Source organism: Sphaerodactylus townsendi, linkage group LG03 (genome assembly GCF_021028975.2).
Source record: "Sphaerodactylus townsendi isolate TG3544 linkage group LG03, MPM_Stown_v2.3, whole genome shotgun sequence".
In the NCBI taxonomy this organism is placed as follows: Eukaryota; Metazoa; Chordata; class Lepidosauria; order Squamata; family Sphaerodactylidae; genus Sphaerodactylus; species Sphaerodactylus townsendi.
The window spans coordinates 98,369,922-98,386,434 of record NC_059427.1 but is presented as its reverse complement, the minus strand read 5'-3'; the positions used below and the strand labels follow the sequence as shown (position 1 = coordinate 98,386,434).

At 42.9% G+C, this 16,513-nt stretch overlaps 1 protein-coding gene across 13 annotated transcripts in view; it reads right to left on the bottom strand.

Moving 5' to 3' along the window:
- Positions 1-15,906, bottom strand: part of ABLIM3 (actin binding LIM protein family member 3) — a 181,503-nt gene extending 165,597 nt beyond the window's left edge. For 6 of the 13 annotated variants that reach the window (XM_048488638.1, XM_048488641.1, XM_048488643.1 and 3 more), the window contains exon 1: positions 15,125-15,905. In XM_048488638.1, the coding sequence (XP_048344595.1) occupies positions 15,125-15,137 (13 nt within the window). In that variant the 5' untranslated portion in view covers positions 15,138-15,905. Of the gene's footprint in view, positions 1-15,124 lie in introns of all 13 variants that reach the window. The other 7 variants (XM_048488647.1, XM_048488649.1, XM_048488650.1 and 4 more) reach the window with 4 other exon arrangements.
- Between the last annotated feature and the right edge of the window lie 607 nt (positions 15,907-16,513).

Here is a 16,513-nt window from a genome sequence, read left to right as displayed (position 1 = left end):
GTGTCTTTGCAATGCCAAATGGTTCACATCTTCTGCTGAGGAATAGCAATGGGCCAGAGGAGAATTCAGATTCCTATTCATCCATCTTGTGGTCTTTCATCTGTCCACACTGCCTTTTTTCCCATTTCTTGCCTTTCTAAATTGTGTAATTTGTTTTTCTTAAATAGAGCACACTATACATAAAGATTCCTTATGCTGAGTCAGACAATGGATCTATCAAGCTCAGTAGTGTCTACTCTCACCAGGAAGCCTCTTTCGGATCTCATGTTAAGATTTGTCACAACACATGCTCTCTGATCCTTTTAACTACAGATGTGGGGGGGGGGGGTTGAATTTATGATTTTCTGCATGCCAAGCAGATGCTCTACCACTGTGCTGTGCCCCTGTCAGTTGCAATGCTTTAATAAACCATTTAATTTTAATCCGTTTAACCCTTGAGTCACTGTCTTCCTACTGATCAATCATCCTGTCTGCTGGGATAACAAAAGATCACATATTCAGTAGATCTCTGGTTCATTGTAAAGGATCACAGGTAGCTGGGTTTGGAAATAAATGTCTGAAATACAGGAGAACTGCTACCAGTCAAAAGAAGCTACACTGGGCAAAATGAACTAACAAAGTATCTATCTATTATGCCTTTATCTCATACTGGTTCCAAAGAACTCAGAGTGGTATGTATACTTCCTCTTTTTATGCTCCCAACAACCCTGTGATGTAGAGTAGGCTGAGGGTTGGAATGTATCTGGCCCAGCAAGCTTCCTGGCAACTTACCAATTTTAATCAAGGTCTTCCCAATCTTGCACTCCTTTACCACATTGGGTAGTTATAATCTTGGCCACAAACAGTAAGGGAAGCTGATTTCCATGCAAAGGAGGGATTGGTGAAGTTTACACTTCCTGAATTTAAGCATGTCTGAAATTCTGGAAGAAAGGGGGGTGGAAAGCACTAGGGATAAAGCTGGCAGGGAAGGTTGCAACAACAAACAGTCTTGCAGAAGGAAAATGTTATCATCCAGAATCCTGAGTAGATGGGAAGAACAGGGCTTCATGCTTTTTCTAGATACACTCTGCTTCTAGACAATATCATTTTAGAAGCAAAATTCCCACTCAAAATCCACAGCTACTTGTGAGAAGAGCCTGGTTATCCCATACTACATTGTTCCTAATCCTGTGCGGCTTACAATAAGGGGCCAAGTACGTTCTGGCCTCTTCACTCTCTTCCTGCCATGATGAATCAGCCATAGCAGGAACTGTAAACAAGCCCTGAAAGGAAACCAGAGAACTTGCAAAAGAATGAAAGAGTGGTATAAAAGACAAATGCCTCCATAAAAGAGCTCAAAGACAGCAGCACAGTGACATTGCAGCAGTGTGCCATTCGAATAGCAACTCTGCAGAGCTGACACACACAGACTCAGGGGGGTTTGGCAACTTCTTTAATTTTAGTTGCCCAATAGACTCTCCCCAACATGGCACAGATTATGACTATTGAGTATCAGGTGACAAACCAGACAAATCTGAATACACTTTCATTGTTAGTCATATTTATGAGTAGAAGATCGTTTGCGGGAAAACAGGGCAGTGTGATTTATAGTAGCACAGTATGAAGATGGATGCTGGCAATGGATAATTAGCTAATGCTACCTATTTGCTGGGCAGAAGACCATTTATTACTGGAAAATTGGTGTATAAGATAGACAGAAGTGGAAAGTCACTATCTGAAATGGTCCCATCATGGTAGGTGAATGCAGACAATTATATATATATATATAAATATATAAAAATATACCCACTTGGTAACCTGGCTGCCTTGGTGGGTGCAAAGGATGATTTTACTCCACATTTTGCTACACACTTGATCACATATTTGTGCTTAATGTGCAATAAAATCCTCTTTGCATTTGACAGTATGATGCTGAAACAGCTTACCCTAGAATGAGAGAACTCACCTTTTGTTTATTTGTATGGCCTTCTGTGATCAAAAATCCTTTAGAGTGGTGGTTACACCCCACTTCAAATTCTTGTGAGTGAAGAGGAACATTTTACCAGTTTATCCTCTACAGAAGTGTGACAAAATTTTGGTACCTACTACGCAAGGAAATGCAGATGATCAGCTTACTACCCATTTAGATGGACATTGTGCTAAGTTACTAGTAATTAAATGATCATCTGTAGTCACCGGGTAAATCTTGACATCCTATTAAACTGATTATGGAATATCTGAGAAAAATGCCACATATCCCTTACCATCACTGGCGTAATGCCCATTGGGCAAGGTGGGCAGCTGCCCAGGGCATCACCTTGTGGGGGGCATCAAAATGCTGGGTTTGTTTTTGGGTATTTTAGTGGTTTTTCATTTTTGGCCTGCCAGAGCAGCTTTTTTAAGCTAAGCTGGCACCCAAAAGAATTTCAGCTGATATCAATCGGGGAGACTGTCCTTATGCTACCCCCCAAGTTTGGTGAGGTTTGGTTCAGGGAGTCCAAAGTTATGGACTCCCAAAGGGGGTGCCCCTATCCCCCATTGTTTCCAATGGGAGCTAATAGGAGATGGGGGCTACAGTTTTGAGGGTCTATAACCTTGGCCCCCCTGAACCAAACTGCACCAAACTTGGGGGGTATCATTAGGGCAGTCTCCCGATGAGACCCTGAAAGTTTTCAGACTGTGCCTTCAGAAATGTGCCCCCCACAGCCTGCAACCCCCATTGACAGTAATGCAGAAAACTCAATGCAGAACAAAGGCTCTTGGGCAAATTTCTAGGATGTTCCTGCAAGGGGGGGTGCATTTTTGGATGTATCGGCACCAAAATTTTAGGGTATCATCTGGAGATGATGGTACCCCCCAAGCTTTGGGAGTCCATAACTTTGGACTCCTTGAACCAAACCTCACCAAACTTGGGGAGTAGCATAAGGATAGTCTCCTGATGATATGCTGAAATTTTTGGTGCTGATGTGTCTAAAAATGCACCCCCTGCAGGCACCAATGTCCTGGTGCAAAAAAAATTTTGGTCATGGTGGAGTGGCCACCCATGGGGGGGGGGGCATCCAACTCAGGTTTTGCCCAGGGCTACAGTTTGCCCAGGGCTGCCTCGTTACACCCCTGCTTACCATCTTTAATTGTTGTACAAGCATATTAAACATCTCAGTATTTTTCAAATCTTGATCAGTGCTTGAAACACAAGTTCAGTCTTCCCCCAGGCTCCAGCATCCCACACCATCTTTCTTCTAAAAGACCCAGTGATATTGACAACAGCTGTGATGACAGGACATTCCATCACTGAAATCTGACATGTTCCAACAAGTGTTTCTGAGCAAAGGGAAGCAGCCACTACCAGAAACCAAAGTGTACAAAATACTGAACAGAAATTATAAGATGATTTGCATAAGATAGTACAATACAAACAGACTATAATTATAGACTACAGCAAACACCAACTGTTAAATATTAGATATCATATATTGGTTATCAAATACCAAATAACAGATATCAAATATCATAGACTCTCAACTGTTAAATACCAGTTACAGTTCAATAAAAAATATCACATCAACCACCAATACTGCCAGATATTAAATATTGCTGTTTAATAAGTGATCTATACATAATCAACATCATATTCGGAAAAGAAATATGTTGATGTTTTATTTAGTTAATTCATCTATATCCTAACTTTCTCCCCAGTGGGGACTCAAAGTGGCTTTTATCATTCTCCTCTCCTCCTTTTTACTTTCACAACAACCTGATAAAAGAAGTTAGAGTGAGAAAGTGTGGATTGGTCCAAGGTCACCCAGAAGGTTCCATAGAAAAGTAGGAATTCGAACCTGGATCTTCCTGATCCTAACCACTAAACCACACTGGCTAAAAGGAAATCCATTTCACTTAGAGGGTATATTTAAGATAATAAACCTAGAGGGTATATTTAAGATAATTTCAATGAATTTCTCCAAGAGAGTTACAAAGGTCCCTTAGGTACAAAGTGTAGAGGAAAGACTCTAGTCCTACCATGATATGAAGAAGCCAAGTAGTGTGGCAAATTTAAGCTAACTGACTTTTGTTCATCAATGTCTTATTTTTACACAAAATCTGTCTCTGTTCCATCAAGTGCTGTTCAATCAAGCCTACTCTTTCTTCACAACAATCCATGCACTGCCCCCCATCAGTCCCTCTTCTCATCAGCTGCCCTGCCAACATCACTATACCTCCCAGAATGCATTTGTGAAAAAAGGCAATTGTCTGAGTCTAAACAAACTAATTAGATGTTCCAAGGACTTTTGTTAAGGCTCTGCCTCAGCACAGCTTCCCACTGCATTTTCCTGCACTATCTCACAGGATCTGAGAAAGCCAGGGCATGCATCCGACTGTCCCTTGGTTGTCAACTGTTCCCCAGAATGCATTAGCCCACCCTGCTACCTTCCAAACATCATTATTTGGTTAAATTAAGCATGCTGCTATCATTACGAAAGTTGCTTTTTATCTGAGCACGCTGAGTACTTAAAATAATTACATTTCTGCAACTGAATTTATGGTTTGATATTTATCAGTCTGTTGGAATGAAATCAGACAGCTTCACCAGAGACACTGCCCATTGTGCAAGAGGGTTCAAGAAGGAAAAACTTGAAACTTGAAAGTAAGTCAACCTAAGGTGAAAAGATGCATGCTGTTTGTACCAAAATACAATACAATAAAATATAACTGTTGTTTGCTGCAATGAAAATCGGAAACCTACCAACAGAGCCCATATGAGTCTGTCAGCATCTATCAGGCTACAGCACTTGGCTGCCTGCTCTAGGCTTGATGGGTAACAAGACATATAAGCATAACATATTAGCACTTCTTACTAATTAAGGTCCAGGTCAGATATTGCATCTTGTACACAATGAATAGATTTTGGAAATATATTTATTCCTAAATAAATATGAATATATTTTGTTCAGTGGTTATTTATCACATACAAGACAACCGTCATCTGGATTTCTGAACAGATTCAGTTCATAGGATGATTGCTATTAAGCTGTAAAATTTGCTGAAACTGAACTGGCAGAGACTGAACTGCTCATTCATAGTTAAGTCAGAGTTCTTACTGGAGCAGGGGGAAGGTGGAGGCATCACTAGTGATGTGACGATGCCATTTGTGGCACAACTTGGACGCGATATCATGGAACAACTGTGGCACTCTAGCATTCATCCAAAACTCTGTGGATAACCCTACATAGTGACATCACTTATGTGTCTTAGTGGAAATGATGTCACAGTGTCATTGGAGAGCCACCTGCCAACTTAGTCACTGCTGGTTGCTTACCACAGATTAGTAACCCTACTCCCCACACTGATTATCATTATTATGTACACCACCATTAAATACAGCCTCCCAGTTACTTAAATGAATTCCTGAAACAAAGACAACACTCTTCCTCAAACTTCAGCAATCTAGATATCCCCAGTTTGATTTTAAAATTGTCATGCAACTCCAAACTCCCTCTTTTGCTCTCGTTGACACCTGCCTGTTATATGCATACAGCTGCCTTTCAAAGTTTGCAGCAAGCTAAGCATGTCCCATAGAGGCATATGTACTCTAGGTGTCCTCAGAACAATACAATGAGAAGCAGATCAGCTGCACTTTAAAAGCAAACAATGCCCCCCCCCCCCTTGATCCATAGCAAAATCAAAACCAAAACCCATGTAATATCTTTTTATTTAAACCAATCCAAACAATATAGCCCCATATGAAAAGTTTTGGAAAGGGAGGGCAGCATGGTACACTATAGCCCAATCTCATTAGAACTCATAAGCTAAGTATGGTCAGTACTTGGGAAACAACCAAGGAAGACCCTGCAAAGAAAGGCAACAGCAAACCACCTCTGCTTAATCACTTGCCTTGAAAGCCCCTTCCTGGGGTTGCCATGTGTCAACTGCAACTTGACAGCACAAACACGCAACATGCTAAAGAACTCTATCAAGCTGGATATTTAAAAAGCACTGGAGAAAAACAGATCTCTCAAGCTATGATCACTAATCTTAATGTTGCTTTGTTTGCATCTGACAAACCGGCCTTATGATCATAGTCTATAGATCTATTCATCTCCCCTCATTTTTTTTTTAAAATATGAAGCTAGATCAAGAGTTGTTTCATGCTCAAAAGCATGCACACAGTGTTGCATTATTTTGGTGGTCTTAATAAAAGCTACTGCATGGCTTTTGCTCTTTGATTTTAAATGCAAGATAGATTTAAACATTTTTATTCTCTGTGAATGGCATACAAGGTCAAGATTTGGAGACCAGCTAATTTAATGAGGCCACAATTTAAAAGACCCTGGCCGTTTCCGCACGGCGACGATGGGGGTTACTGTTCGCACGAACAGTCTCAGAAACAGCAGGGACGACGGCGCCAGCGCCGTCACCCGGCCGACCTGGCATGTCTCTGGCCATTTGGCATGTCGCCGAGGCCTGGAAACATGCCCCCCCGGCCCTGCGCGACTGCTCCGGCGTCACAGGGCAGGGGGGCGTGTCCCCAGGCCTCGGCAACGCGCCCAACGGCCAGAGACAAGGTAAGTGAAGGGTGGAAGGGGGGGAGGGCACCTTGGAGCTGTTTCCCGAAAACCTCGCTTCCCAAGCGAGGTCGGAAAACGGCGGCTTCGCACCGGTCAGGCAGCGCGAGGGCGGCGCGGCTGCGAAGCAGCTGCGCCCCCTGTGCGAATGGCTCCCTGGGGTCGGCGTTTTTGCCGTCCCCAGGGCGCCATAATCCACCCGTGCGGAAAGGGCCCCTGTTACTTCTACCAATAACACTGTTTTATTAGAAGGCCCTTTGTGTTGGAGACAACAAGAAACTTCCTCACTGGTTAATTACTGCTAGCAGAGGATAAATGAACAGGGATATAAGTAGTTCAGGAATAAATTCCAGAATTCCTCATAAAACAAAACAAAACAAGACTAATATTACACAAAACCTGAACTCCAGGACTGAAAACCACCATTGGCAATAGTTGGCTGTGATCACTGAGTAGCATTTCTATATCTCTGTAGCCAAACTGTTTGCAATTTTAAAAAGGGGTGAAAACTAGTTCAATTTTGTATCTCAAGTAATTATGACAACTGTATTGGCCTGCATCTCTTTGGTGTCACTCAATTAAGTTCTCAAAGAGTTAGGCTGAGGTTTTGATTCCCAGGAATCTGTCAGTGCCCTTTCTGGCTATTGCTTTAAGGTGATTTGGAAGCTAAATAACTCCAAGTGGTGGGAGTTATATAAGAACCCACTCTTCAAAAGAGGGGAAAGCGTATTCTGTCTCCTTCTTCTGAGATGGAGAGCCCTTGAGTTCATCCCTAGAAAACAGAGAAAACTCCATTTTCATGTTCGCTGGATAGACATGAGAAGAATTCATCCTCCATCCTTAGAAAGGACTTACAGACTCCCCAGATTGTCCTTGAGGGCCCCCAGGGGTCTTCAGGCCCCAGTTTGAAAAATGCTTCTTTAGCAAATCCTACAAAGATGGATAATCTCAGATAGCAGAACCCAGGCCTTTTACCAAGGAAAGTATAATAGTGCATGGGGGCGGAATACAGCCATATGATTCTTGTTTAATTACAGGGGGACTTAATAGAGTTTGCTGATAAGCACTCTGTAACCACATGTCCTGGGAGATTACTGTGTAATAATACTTAGTGGACGTAACTGGGATCCTGATTTAGAAGACAAAAATAGTCATTTGGCACTCTGGTTTCTATAAGATACTTAATATACAACCTCTCCTGCCCTAGAACGTATGTCCCCAATTTCATCCATCAAGAGACAGAATACTCAGGCACTAAAGAAATGGAGCTGCTTCACAGATCTCAACCAGCGAGACACCCTAGAGCTTTTGTGCTGCTTCAGTACTTCTTCAGAGTAAATTCCCATTGTTGATACAAGAAGATATTTAATTCCCCCAATGAAATCCACATGACTAACAGAAAAAACTGTGGAATTAATGTGAGCTGTACAGCTTTTACAGGAAGCCACCTGGAAGAGCAGGCACCTGTTTTATCCAAGGATGCTTTCCAAAACCCTCCCAATTAAAACAGCTTCTCTGTGGCCAGTGATTCCCACCTATGCCTTCCTTGCCCCCCAAAAAGTGTGGAGGCTCATACCATGGCAGTGACAATCTGCATGATAAATTACTCTAAAGCCCGCTAGTGGGGCAAGGATAATTTGACACAGCAAAATAGTTCAAAACCATAGACCAGGCCTCGCAGCTCATCCTTTCCTGTTTATGGGCATTAGAATGAGACATCTGAAGATGAAGGTGTTAGGGCAGTAAGGCAGGTGCTCCTAGACAGGATAGTTTTTATCATTCTTATCTGTCCTTTGCTTGCTGTATCACTGAAACACATACAGGTTGTAGTAGTATTATCAGTGGTAGGACAGTAGTAGTGACAGTGTGGCAGAAGGTTGAAGGGATTTATCCAAGGTCAGCCCTCCTTAGTTGCAGCAGCTCAGGTCAGTAGGGACCCAATACATACTCAAGGGGGTTAGCTCAGTGTAATCTCCTTTGGGCGGATTTTCACTAGTGTTACGTTCTCTTTGCAGAAGAAAGTCAATCACACAATGATACTTTACTACGAAGCTTTTCCTTGTAACAGAACTGCAATTAATGCTGCAGACTGTTGCACAAAGGCTGCTATAGCAAGATAAACTATTGTGCAAGGTCTGGAGGACACTCAAAAATAATTCACGTGAATGACCCACTTATACAGATGTGGTTCCTTTCAGGTCAATAGACCAATACTACTGAATGGTCCTTAAATGAGACCAGAAAATATGAAACAGAACCATTAAAAAGGTCAGAAATTATCAAAGACTCATTATGCTGTGCTGTCTGCCTGCTGGTCTAGAAATCCTTCAGGGGGTTAGGCTGCCGAGTACAGTCTGATGTATCTTGAGCAGTTAATAAGCTGTGGTTCTACAGTCACCCTCTTTTTTGCACAGGCATTTGAACTTCCAAACGGAACTCACCTCAGGAGCACTGTACAAGGGCCTTTGCAGAGGGCTGACTGGCTGTTCCTTATGGTAAGCACAAAGCTATAGTCTCTTGTTTACAGCAAAGTTTAAAATAAAACAGATTGACTTTAAAAATAGTAAGAAAAGACTGAATTAGATACACTTAACAGACATTTGAATTTTCTTTTTAAAGCCCAAAGCCTGTTGAAAACTTGAAGGGTGTGGTGAAAAATGCTGATTGTGGTCAAAGACAGGTACGTGTGGCCACAGAGGAGAGGAGATAAGGGAGAGGGGGTCATTTGTCCCATGGCAAAAAAACCCAACAACCCTGTGCCTGCTCTTGTAGGGCATTATTTCTTGATGATGTTGTTTTAAGCAGCAACAGCAGATAATAATCAGGGATCACTGAAGTTGAGAGTAGATCTTATTATCAGATGTAGGCTGTGACTCCTACGCCTGTTCACTGGAAGTTAAGTCTTCGTGTATGCAGTGGGAGTTTAAGCAAATGAACAGCTAAAGTTCACCAGAATCGAGAATAACTCCCTGTCCCACAGCTGTTAACATGCTATTTAAAATAAAAAAGAATAGCACCTGATGTGGAAGACACTGGAAAACATTTGTTCAAACTAATCATAGGAATGCTTGTGTCTTTTTTTAGGAGGCACTAGATGTCCATACCATGTTCAACTGGTGATCTCCAAGAGGGTGAGCTGAAGATTCTCCACACACACAGTTTTCAGTGGCAGAAGCATACGGAATGCTTTAAGGTCTGCTCTTCCTTCAAGCAACTGAGCAGCTACCACATGAAGTGCAAGAAGTGCTCCGAGTTAGCAATGTGTTCTTCTAGCTCAAGAGTTTAATGTAATGATAGCTTACGAGGTGATAGCCATGCTGAACAATCAATACTGTGCCCATTATAGTACTTAAGGTCTAGTAGCAAGCAACCACTCAGCACTTCCCTCCCCAATCTGATTTCGTGTGCCTGCACATCCCATTGGGCTACCTGCTCAACTGGATTTTACCCAGAGTGGCCCATATGCTACTAACATGAGAGAAAAGATACCTACAATACAGTCAGAGATATAGCAGAGATCTGGAAAGCTTCAAAGGGGGTTTACCATGGGGAAAAATACAGGTATTTGCCTCTTTAGGAAGCAGAAATGATTATTACATTGATTCAAATAATGATTTTTCAGAATGGAGCTGAGCCTTTGTTTCTTTTGACAGTGTTTGAAAGGTTTGTGTGCAGGCAGCTACCTAGTGTGCATATCTACATACCTGTGAAATGGCTTGATATACGGCTTGCATCAAAAGGCTGAATGTGGACTTGGATGCATGAAGTGATGACTCCACTTTTAGACATCCAAATAATTGCAGGAGAGATGTGGGGTCAGCAGAAATCCACTTTCCCTTTGGTATACACACATGTCCTAATAATGAAGATGGCAGTGACTGCTGACTGGATTTATAGAATTATTTTCTATGTCTTTACTGGAAATGGCATGCATCAAGGGATTCAGCTTCAATAGAAATGCTCAGAGGCATTGACGTACCTACTTACAACCTTATGAATCCATTTGTAGCTAATTAGTGGTGCTAACTAAAGCAAGAGGTATACTAATAGCTTTACACATGTAAATACCAGTGCTACAGCATCTAGACCAGCCTTCTCAAATGCCAAATTAAATTCAGTATCAATGAAAGAACAAAGAGCCTTTCTTCTCATTCTTAGCTCTCTCCAGCAAGCTCCTCTATCTCATTATGTCATGACCTGCATTTTCAATAGAGAGAAGGTGGCATTCCTTTGTGGCATGACCCCGATACACTTAACATTGCCTATGCATTGCAGTCCAATGTAAGCAGCAACAGGTGTACACATAGTAAGGGACACATAGTAAGGGTCCCCCAAATCAAGAACAATCTTGCTGGTTTGAGATATTTATCAAGTGATAGGAAATCCTTGTGTCAGATAAGGCCAGAAACGTGAATAGCATGACAGGTTGTGTCCCTAACTCATCTCTACTTTGGCTTGATTCACACATGAAACCACCACCATATCTAGGCCTACTAAGAATTTGCCGCACCACAGGGAAAACCACATGGTCCCCAATGTAAAGCATTGCAACACAGATAACTTGCCACACCGAGTTGCCCCTATGCAGATACAATTTCATCCAAAAGTCGAAATTAAATCTGCATAGTGGCTGTTCCATGTTCAGGGATCTTTGATGACAGTCATATATAATGAGATGTGTTAGGACAAAGCAGCTGCTCTTCCCCTTACTCCAGACAGAATCCTGAAATTATCGTAGCACATGGCTTAAAAATAAGAGGCTTAAAGGAATCTATGAGGCAGATACTCAGCTGCTATAAACTGGCATTATTCCATGAAAATCAATGGGGCGTGGTGGTGGTGATTTACATCCACCAAGGTTTCTGCCCAATGTCTGTTGCCTTATTATTTATGAATCATCCAGTCAATGGTAATTTCAGTTTGTAAAAGTGCTTTATATTCCTTATCTCATTTATCACCACAACAAACCTGTGAGATAGTCATAAATACATTAGCTTTATAGACAGGGAGATGAGCATAGAATATTGTAACTTCAACAAGGCCATTCACAGCTGAACAGGGATTCCAAGCCGAGTCTCCCAAGAGCAAGTCCTGTACACTGTCCTCTCAGCCATACACTCCTTCACGCCACACAGCAATGTGCATTTCTAGATGAGTGCTGCTCTGTCAAATCCTAGGCACAGCTTCAGTTTCCATGCTTGTGTACTGAGTTCTTGACATTACTGTGAGGTGACTTTCATCCTGTCTAGCATGCACCAGATGATATTTTGGGTGGGAGCGGTATCAAAGAGAGCTAGGATTCAATGGCCATTTTCTAGCACAAAAACAGTTGTTCACGGGATGTATGGGACCCATCAGAGCACTGCGTACTCTATGCTGGACATGGCATGAGGTTTATTTTTAGCTTATCTCAACAGTGAAATCTTCTATGCTGAGTGGCATGGAAGAACTGCCAATGAATCCTTTTGCAACTATCTTGGCGGAGAAATTTGTAAGTTGGGGAATTAAAGTGGAATGGGATGCAAGCCATTGAGAGCATTAGCCTAATATTCCACTTCAAGACATAGGGGACTGTATATGACAAATATTGAACAAATGCTTACAAAGCAGCAGTTAAGAGGCAGCATGCATCTTGAGATCCCTATACCCCTGTAATATCAGATGGGTATAGAGCCCCATGAGATATTACAAAGTAATCTTTGGGAGAGTCATTGGTCTTGCAAGCATAAAGAACAGTTAATGACAGAAGCCTGGTCTCAAGTGTGGAAATGTATGTATGTGTATAGTTCTATCACATACTGCCAGCATGAGTCTGGAGTGACCAAAACTTGGGAAGATGCTATAAAGATACAAGCACATATCCTCAATCACAGGGGTGAAAAGGGATCAGATTTAGTCTGTATTCTAATTGTGTCCCCAGAGACATCCTTTTAGGTTCTCCCATATCGATGAACAGCTGCCACCAGTTCTGTAATAAAAGTAAAGCACTTGGTTTCGAGATTCTGTTGCAGTATGAGCAATATGTGTCCCCTACCATTTATAGCTAGTAAACTGACAAGCATCCTGTCAAGGGTTTCCAGGGGCCCTTGCACACGTCCAGCCTATTCAGATACACTATGCTAGTAACATGATAATGAATGATTACACACTAATGCAAATAGGCAGATCACAACAAAGAAATGGCATTCACTTTTTGTGTGTGTCCTGGCCAATTCAAGTATTCTGAATTTTTGATTTTGGATTTATCAGAATAGCATGATTATTGCTCCTCAAGATTTTCATGAATGTTAATAAGCAGTAATGCATTGTCATGTTTTGCAAGAGCACAAAGTGCTTCTCAAAGGGAGGAGAGTCTTGTTCGGTTTCTCAGTGCCAGGGTACAGAGGGGAAGACAAAGGCATACAGATGTGGCATAGCAGACCAGCTCAGCCAATCCCAGGTCAGGCTCAGCTAGGCACTGAAAAAATACAGAACCGATCTCAGGTTTCTTACATATTCCTTCTGTAGGTAAACTGCCAAGCCACTATTTCTCTGTCTCCTTACAGTCTTATCACTACAAATAGCAAATGTGCCAGATAATCTTTCGGGGTTGGCAAAGAACGTGTTACACAAACATAATCAATATGCGAGCATGGGGAAACAGTGCTTTGTGGCACAACAATGGATTTATGAAACACTGGTCCTGCAAACAGTAATTATCAGCACCCTAACTGCCTATTAAGTTCTGGAGAAGGAAACAGCTATCAAGTACTTGTCGTTCATTGCAACTTGTTCCTTTGAGAGGAAACCCCCCCCCCCTTCCTGTTCTACCCTGCTTTTTGTGTTCCCTGCAGATGCCTGGAACCAGAAAGCAGGAAATGCAACTCAAGTCCCGCTTCATAAGTTCATGGATGCATTACCTAGGTGGATGGTGCAGGTAAGGGATACTCTATCTCACCAAAAGAAAAAAGCCCCAAAATTGTAACTTCATTTGCCACATGCTGGACCGTCTTTGTTTTAGAAAGGGCCGCTTGGGTCCTAGTGCCTGCCTACCTAACAGAACTAGGTAGGCACTAGGACCCAAACCGAGCATTCTAAAACAAAGACTGTCAGGCATGTGGTGAATGAAGTTACAATTTTGGATTGGGGTTTTTTTGGTGAGACAGAGTATAGAAGCTTTTGTTATCCTGCATCTATTGAATGAAGAATTTGACAGCTGTTTCCTGTGCCAGCATAGCAACCTCATGCCTGAAAGACAACTTTCACAGCCCACGATCCAGGCGTGGCTCACATGGCAGGCCTTTGGAAAGTTTACTTATCCATGACCCAACTGGAGAAATCAAGAATCACCTGTTCTCTGGATTAAAGTCAGCTGCCAATGAATCTTTTTTCTCTTGCAATCTGTCTTGGAGCTGCACCAGCACCACCTGCTTGTATTAAGATACCCAGGATCAATAAGATATGCTCAGCGAGCTGGCCAAAAGTAAGAGGGCGGGGTTCCAGAAGTGAAAGGCATACCAAGATTCACTGGCTGTCCCCAAAGGATAGGAATCCCCTTCCACATATAAGACATTTGCAATTTAAAGTCAAATTGCTAGAGCAACACCATGAAATCATGCTAGTAGTCATGCAAGATATCTTCGTGTGTTGTTAACCTATGAAGCTATGTTATAGAGCCCAGCCATTGAGTTTGTCATTAGCTATACTGACTGACAGTGGATCTCCAGGTCCTCTGAAAGACAAAGATATTTCCCAGGTCTGCTGCTTAAGATTGTTTAACTGAAGATAATTGAAGATCAGACCTGGAGCTTCATGGATGCTCAACATGAGCTCCACCATTGAGTTATGGTTTCTCCATAGCTGGCTTGACATGTGGGTTGCAGTGGCATCTGGAACTGACTGTACTTAACTGGAAAAGTAGTGCCAAGGACGTAGGTGGAAAAACAACAGTTGTACTTTTACTGATAACAGAAAGGCAAAATAAGAGCAAATTTCAGTACGGTAGGTTCTTGATGTGCAAGTGATGCCATAAAATGGGCACATGCCAACACCCAAAAGCTGGCCCTATGTAGCATATTTCTTAGCCTGTTCCTGCTTGTTTAGGAATTCAACTGTGGTGCCTCTGTGCATGCCTTTCTTACATATAACAGTGTACAAGATGAATCTCTACATTCTTGTACAAGCTAGCCAGGGACACGGAACTATCTCAAAAGTATCAACACATATCGTATGTTCCTTCCCAATACAAACCCTATAGCTTGAATTCTGCTGTGGGACTCTGGCAAGATCATCATGCCCTTGCCTAGTTACAGAGCAGCAAGAGTGAGTACACTACACAGCAGAGTAGTGTGGGGGGCGTGTGACTGCACAGCCAAGCTTTCAAACCATGCCGCACACAGACAATACCTTCGAAACACAACTGTCAAAAGCACAGAAATGGAAAGGGAGAAGGTGTCAACAAACGCATTGTAGATTATTTGTATTTTTAAAGGGGGAGGGAAGAAAGAAAAGGAAACCAGAACATAGAAATCATAAGCCCAACTGTGACATCCCCAATGCAAAGGAAAGCTGCTGTTCCTATAGCCAAGCTAAGGAAGAGTACTTACTGCTGGTGCTCATGTTGATCCGGCTCTGTTCTTCTCATTCAACAAAGGCAGGGAAAGGTGTCCTTTAAATTCTCCACGTTTCCCCCGCTCCCTCTCTTTTCCTTTGGAGAGGGGATCTTCCAGTATAGACCTAGCGTGTTCTTTCATAGAGAAATATACACAGAGTTCCGTTTGATTCCAGTCTTAATTCATCTGCAGGTGTCTTCTTGATCCCATGCTATTTTCTCTCTGAGCTTGTGTTTTTGAGCTTAATCTTGGGCAGGCAGATAATAAGGTCAGGGGTGGGGTTAAAAGAGAGAGAGAAGGGAGAAGAACGCTCCTGGGAATAAGCCCGAGCAAGGTGCCCTCGCAGACACTTCTCGCTCGCTTTTTCCCCACGGACAGATCCACAGCAGACTCCCGATCCAGGCTGCTGGGCTGGATTCTCAGCCAGGGGCTGTCATGCAGCGCAGACCAGTTCCAGCCAAGGCTCTTCTCACCGCTCAAGGGGGTGTGGATCAGAAAAGGACGCCGTGTGTGTGTGTGTGTGTGAGCGGGGGGGGGGGGGTCTGCACACAGCTTGCTTAGCAAACGAAGACACCGGTTCTATTCTGTTTCGCCCCCCCGCCTCCTCTCGCAGTTTTACTAGAGCTCCCGATCCTAGAATGGATTGGAGACGAGCCCCGCCTAGTGCTCACCTCGTTTCGACCAAGTTTGTCAATAGGCGCCTCTTTCAGGTGCAGGAGGAGGAGTTTCCGCGAAGACAGAGAGTGCTGCAAATTGGGATGAAAGAGAAAGAGGCAGAGAGCGGGAGGGAAGGGGGGGGGGGGAGAATAGCACCATTGGGCAGGGTTTGTTCACTGCTGGTGGAAAACGGGATCCCCCTGGCTGCCATCTGCTGGTGGAAACGTGGTGGTGAAATCTGTTCATTGCAGGCAACGTAGCAAGTTTGCGAGTAGAGGGGGAGGTCTTTAATTCTTTGTCAGTGCCAAGGTAATAAATGTTTTTCTCGGATGCCGTTTGGATTCAGTGGATAGGGATTTGGCCTGGCTTACAATGTGATTTCGTTTGCGTAAACTCGGTATCTCAGTTTCTAATATGTAAAACAGGAATCAGGTCACCCGGGGCCCACCATATCCAATTAGGGAGACTGACATGAAAAAGATTTCAGGAAGAGGGGTCAATGTCCGCAGCAGCTTGTTGACTGGATACAGTGAAGACTAAATGGGCGGAGGAGCCCACTATTTTCACAGTGTTTGTTTTGCAATTGCTTTTTAAAAACAGACCTCATAATAGGCTGAGATACTACTCTGCTGAGGAATAATGCAAGATAATATAACCTGAAAAGGCGTGAGGAAGACCAGAAACCCCATTTCTAGAGGGTAGCTTAGAACTTTAATTTACCAGGGC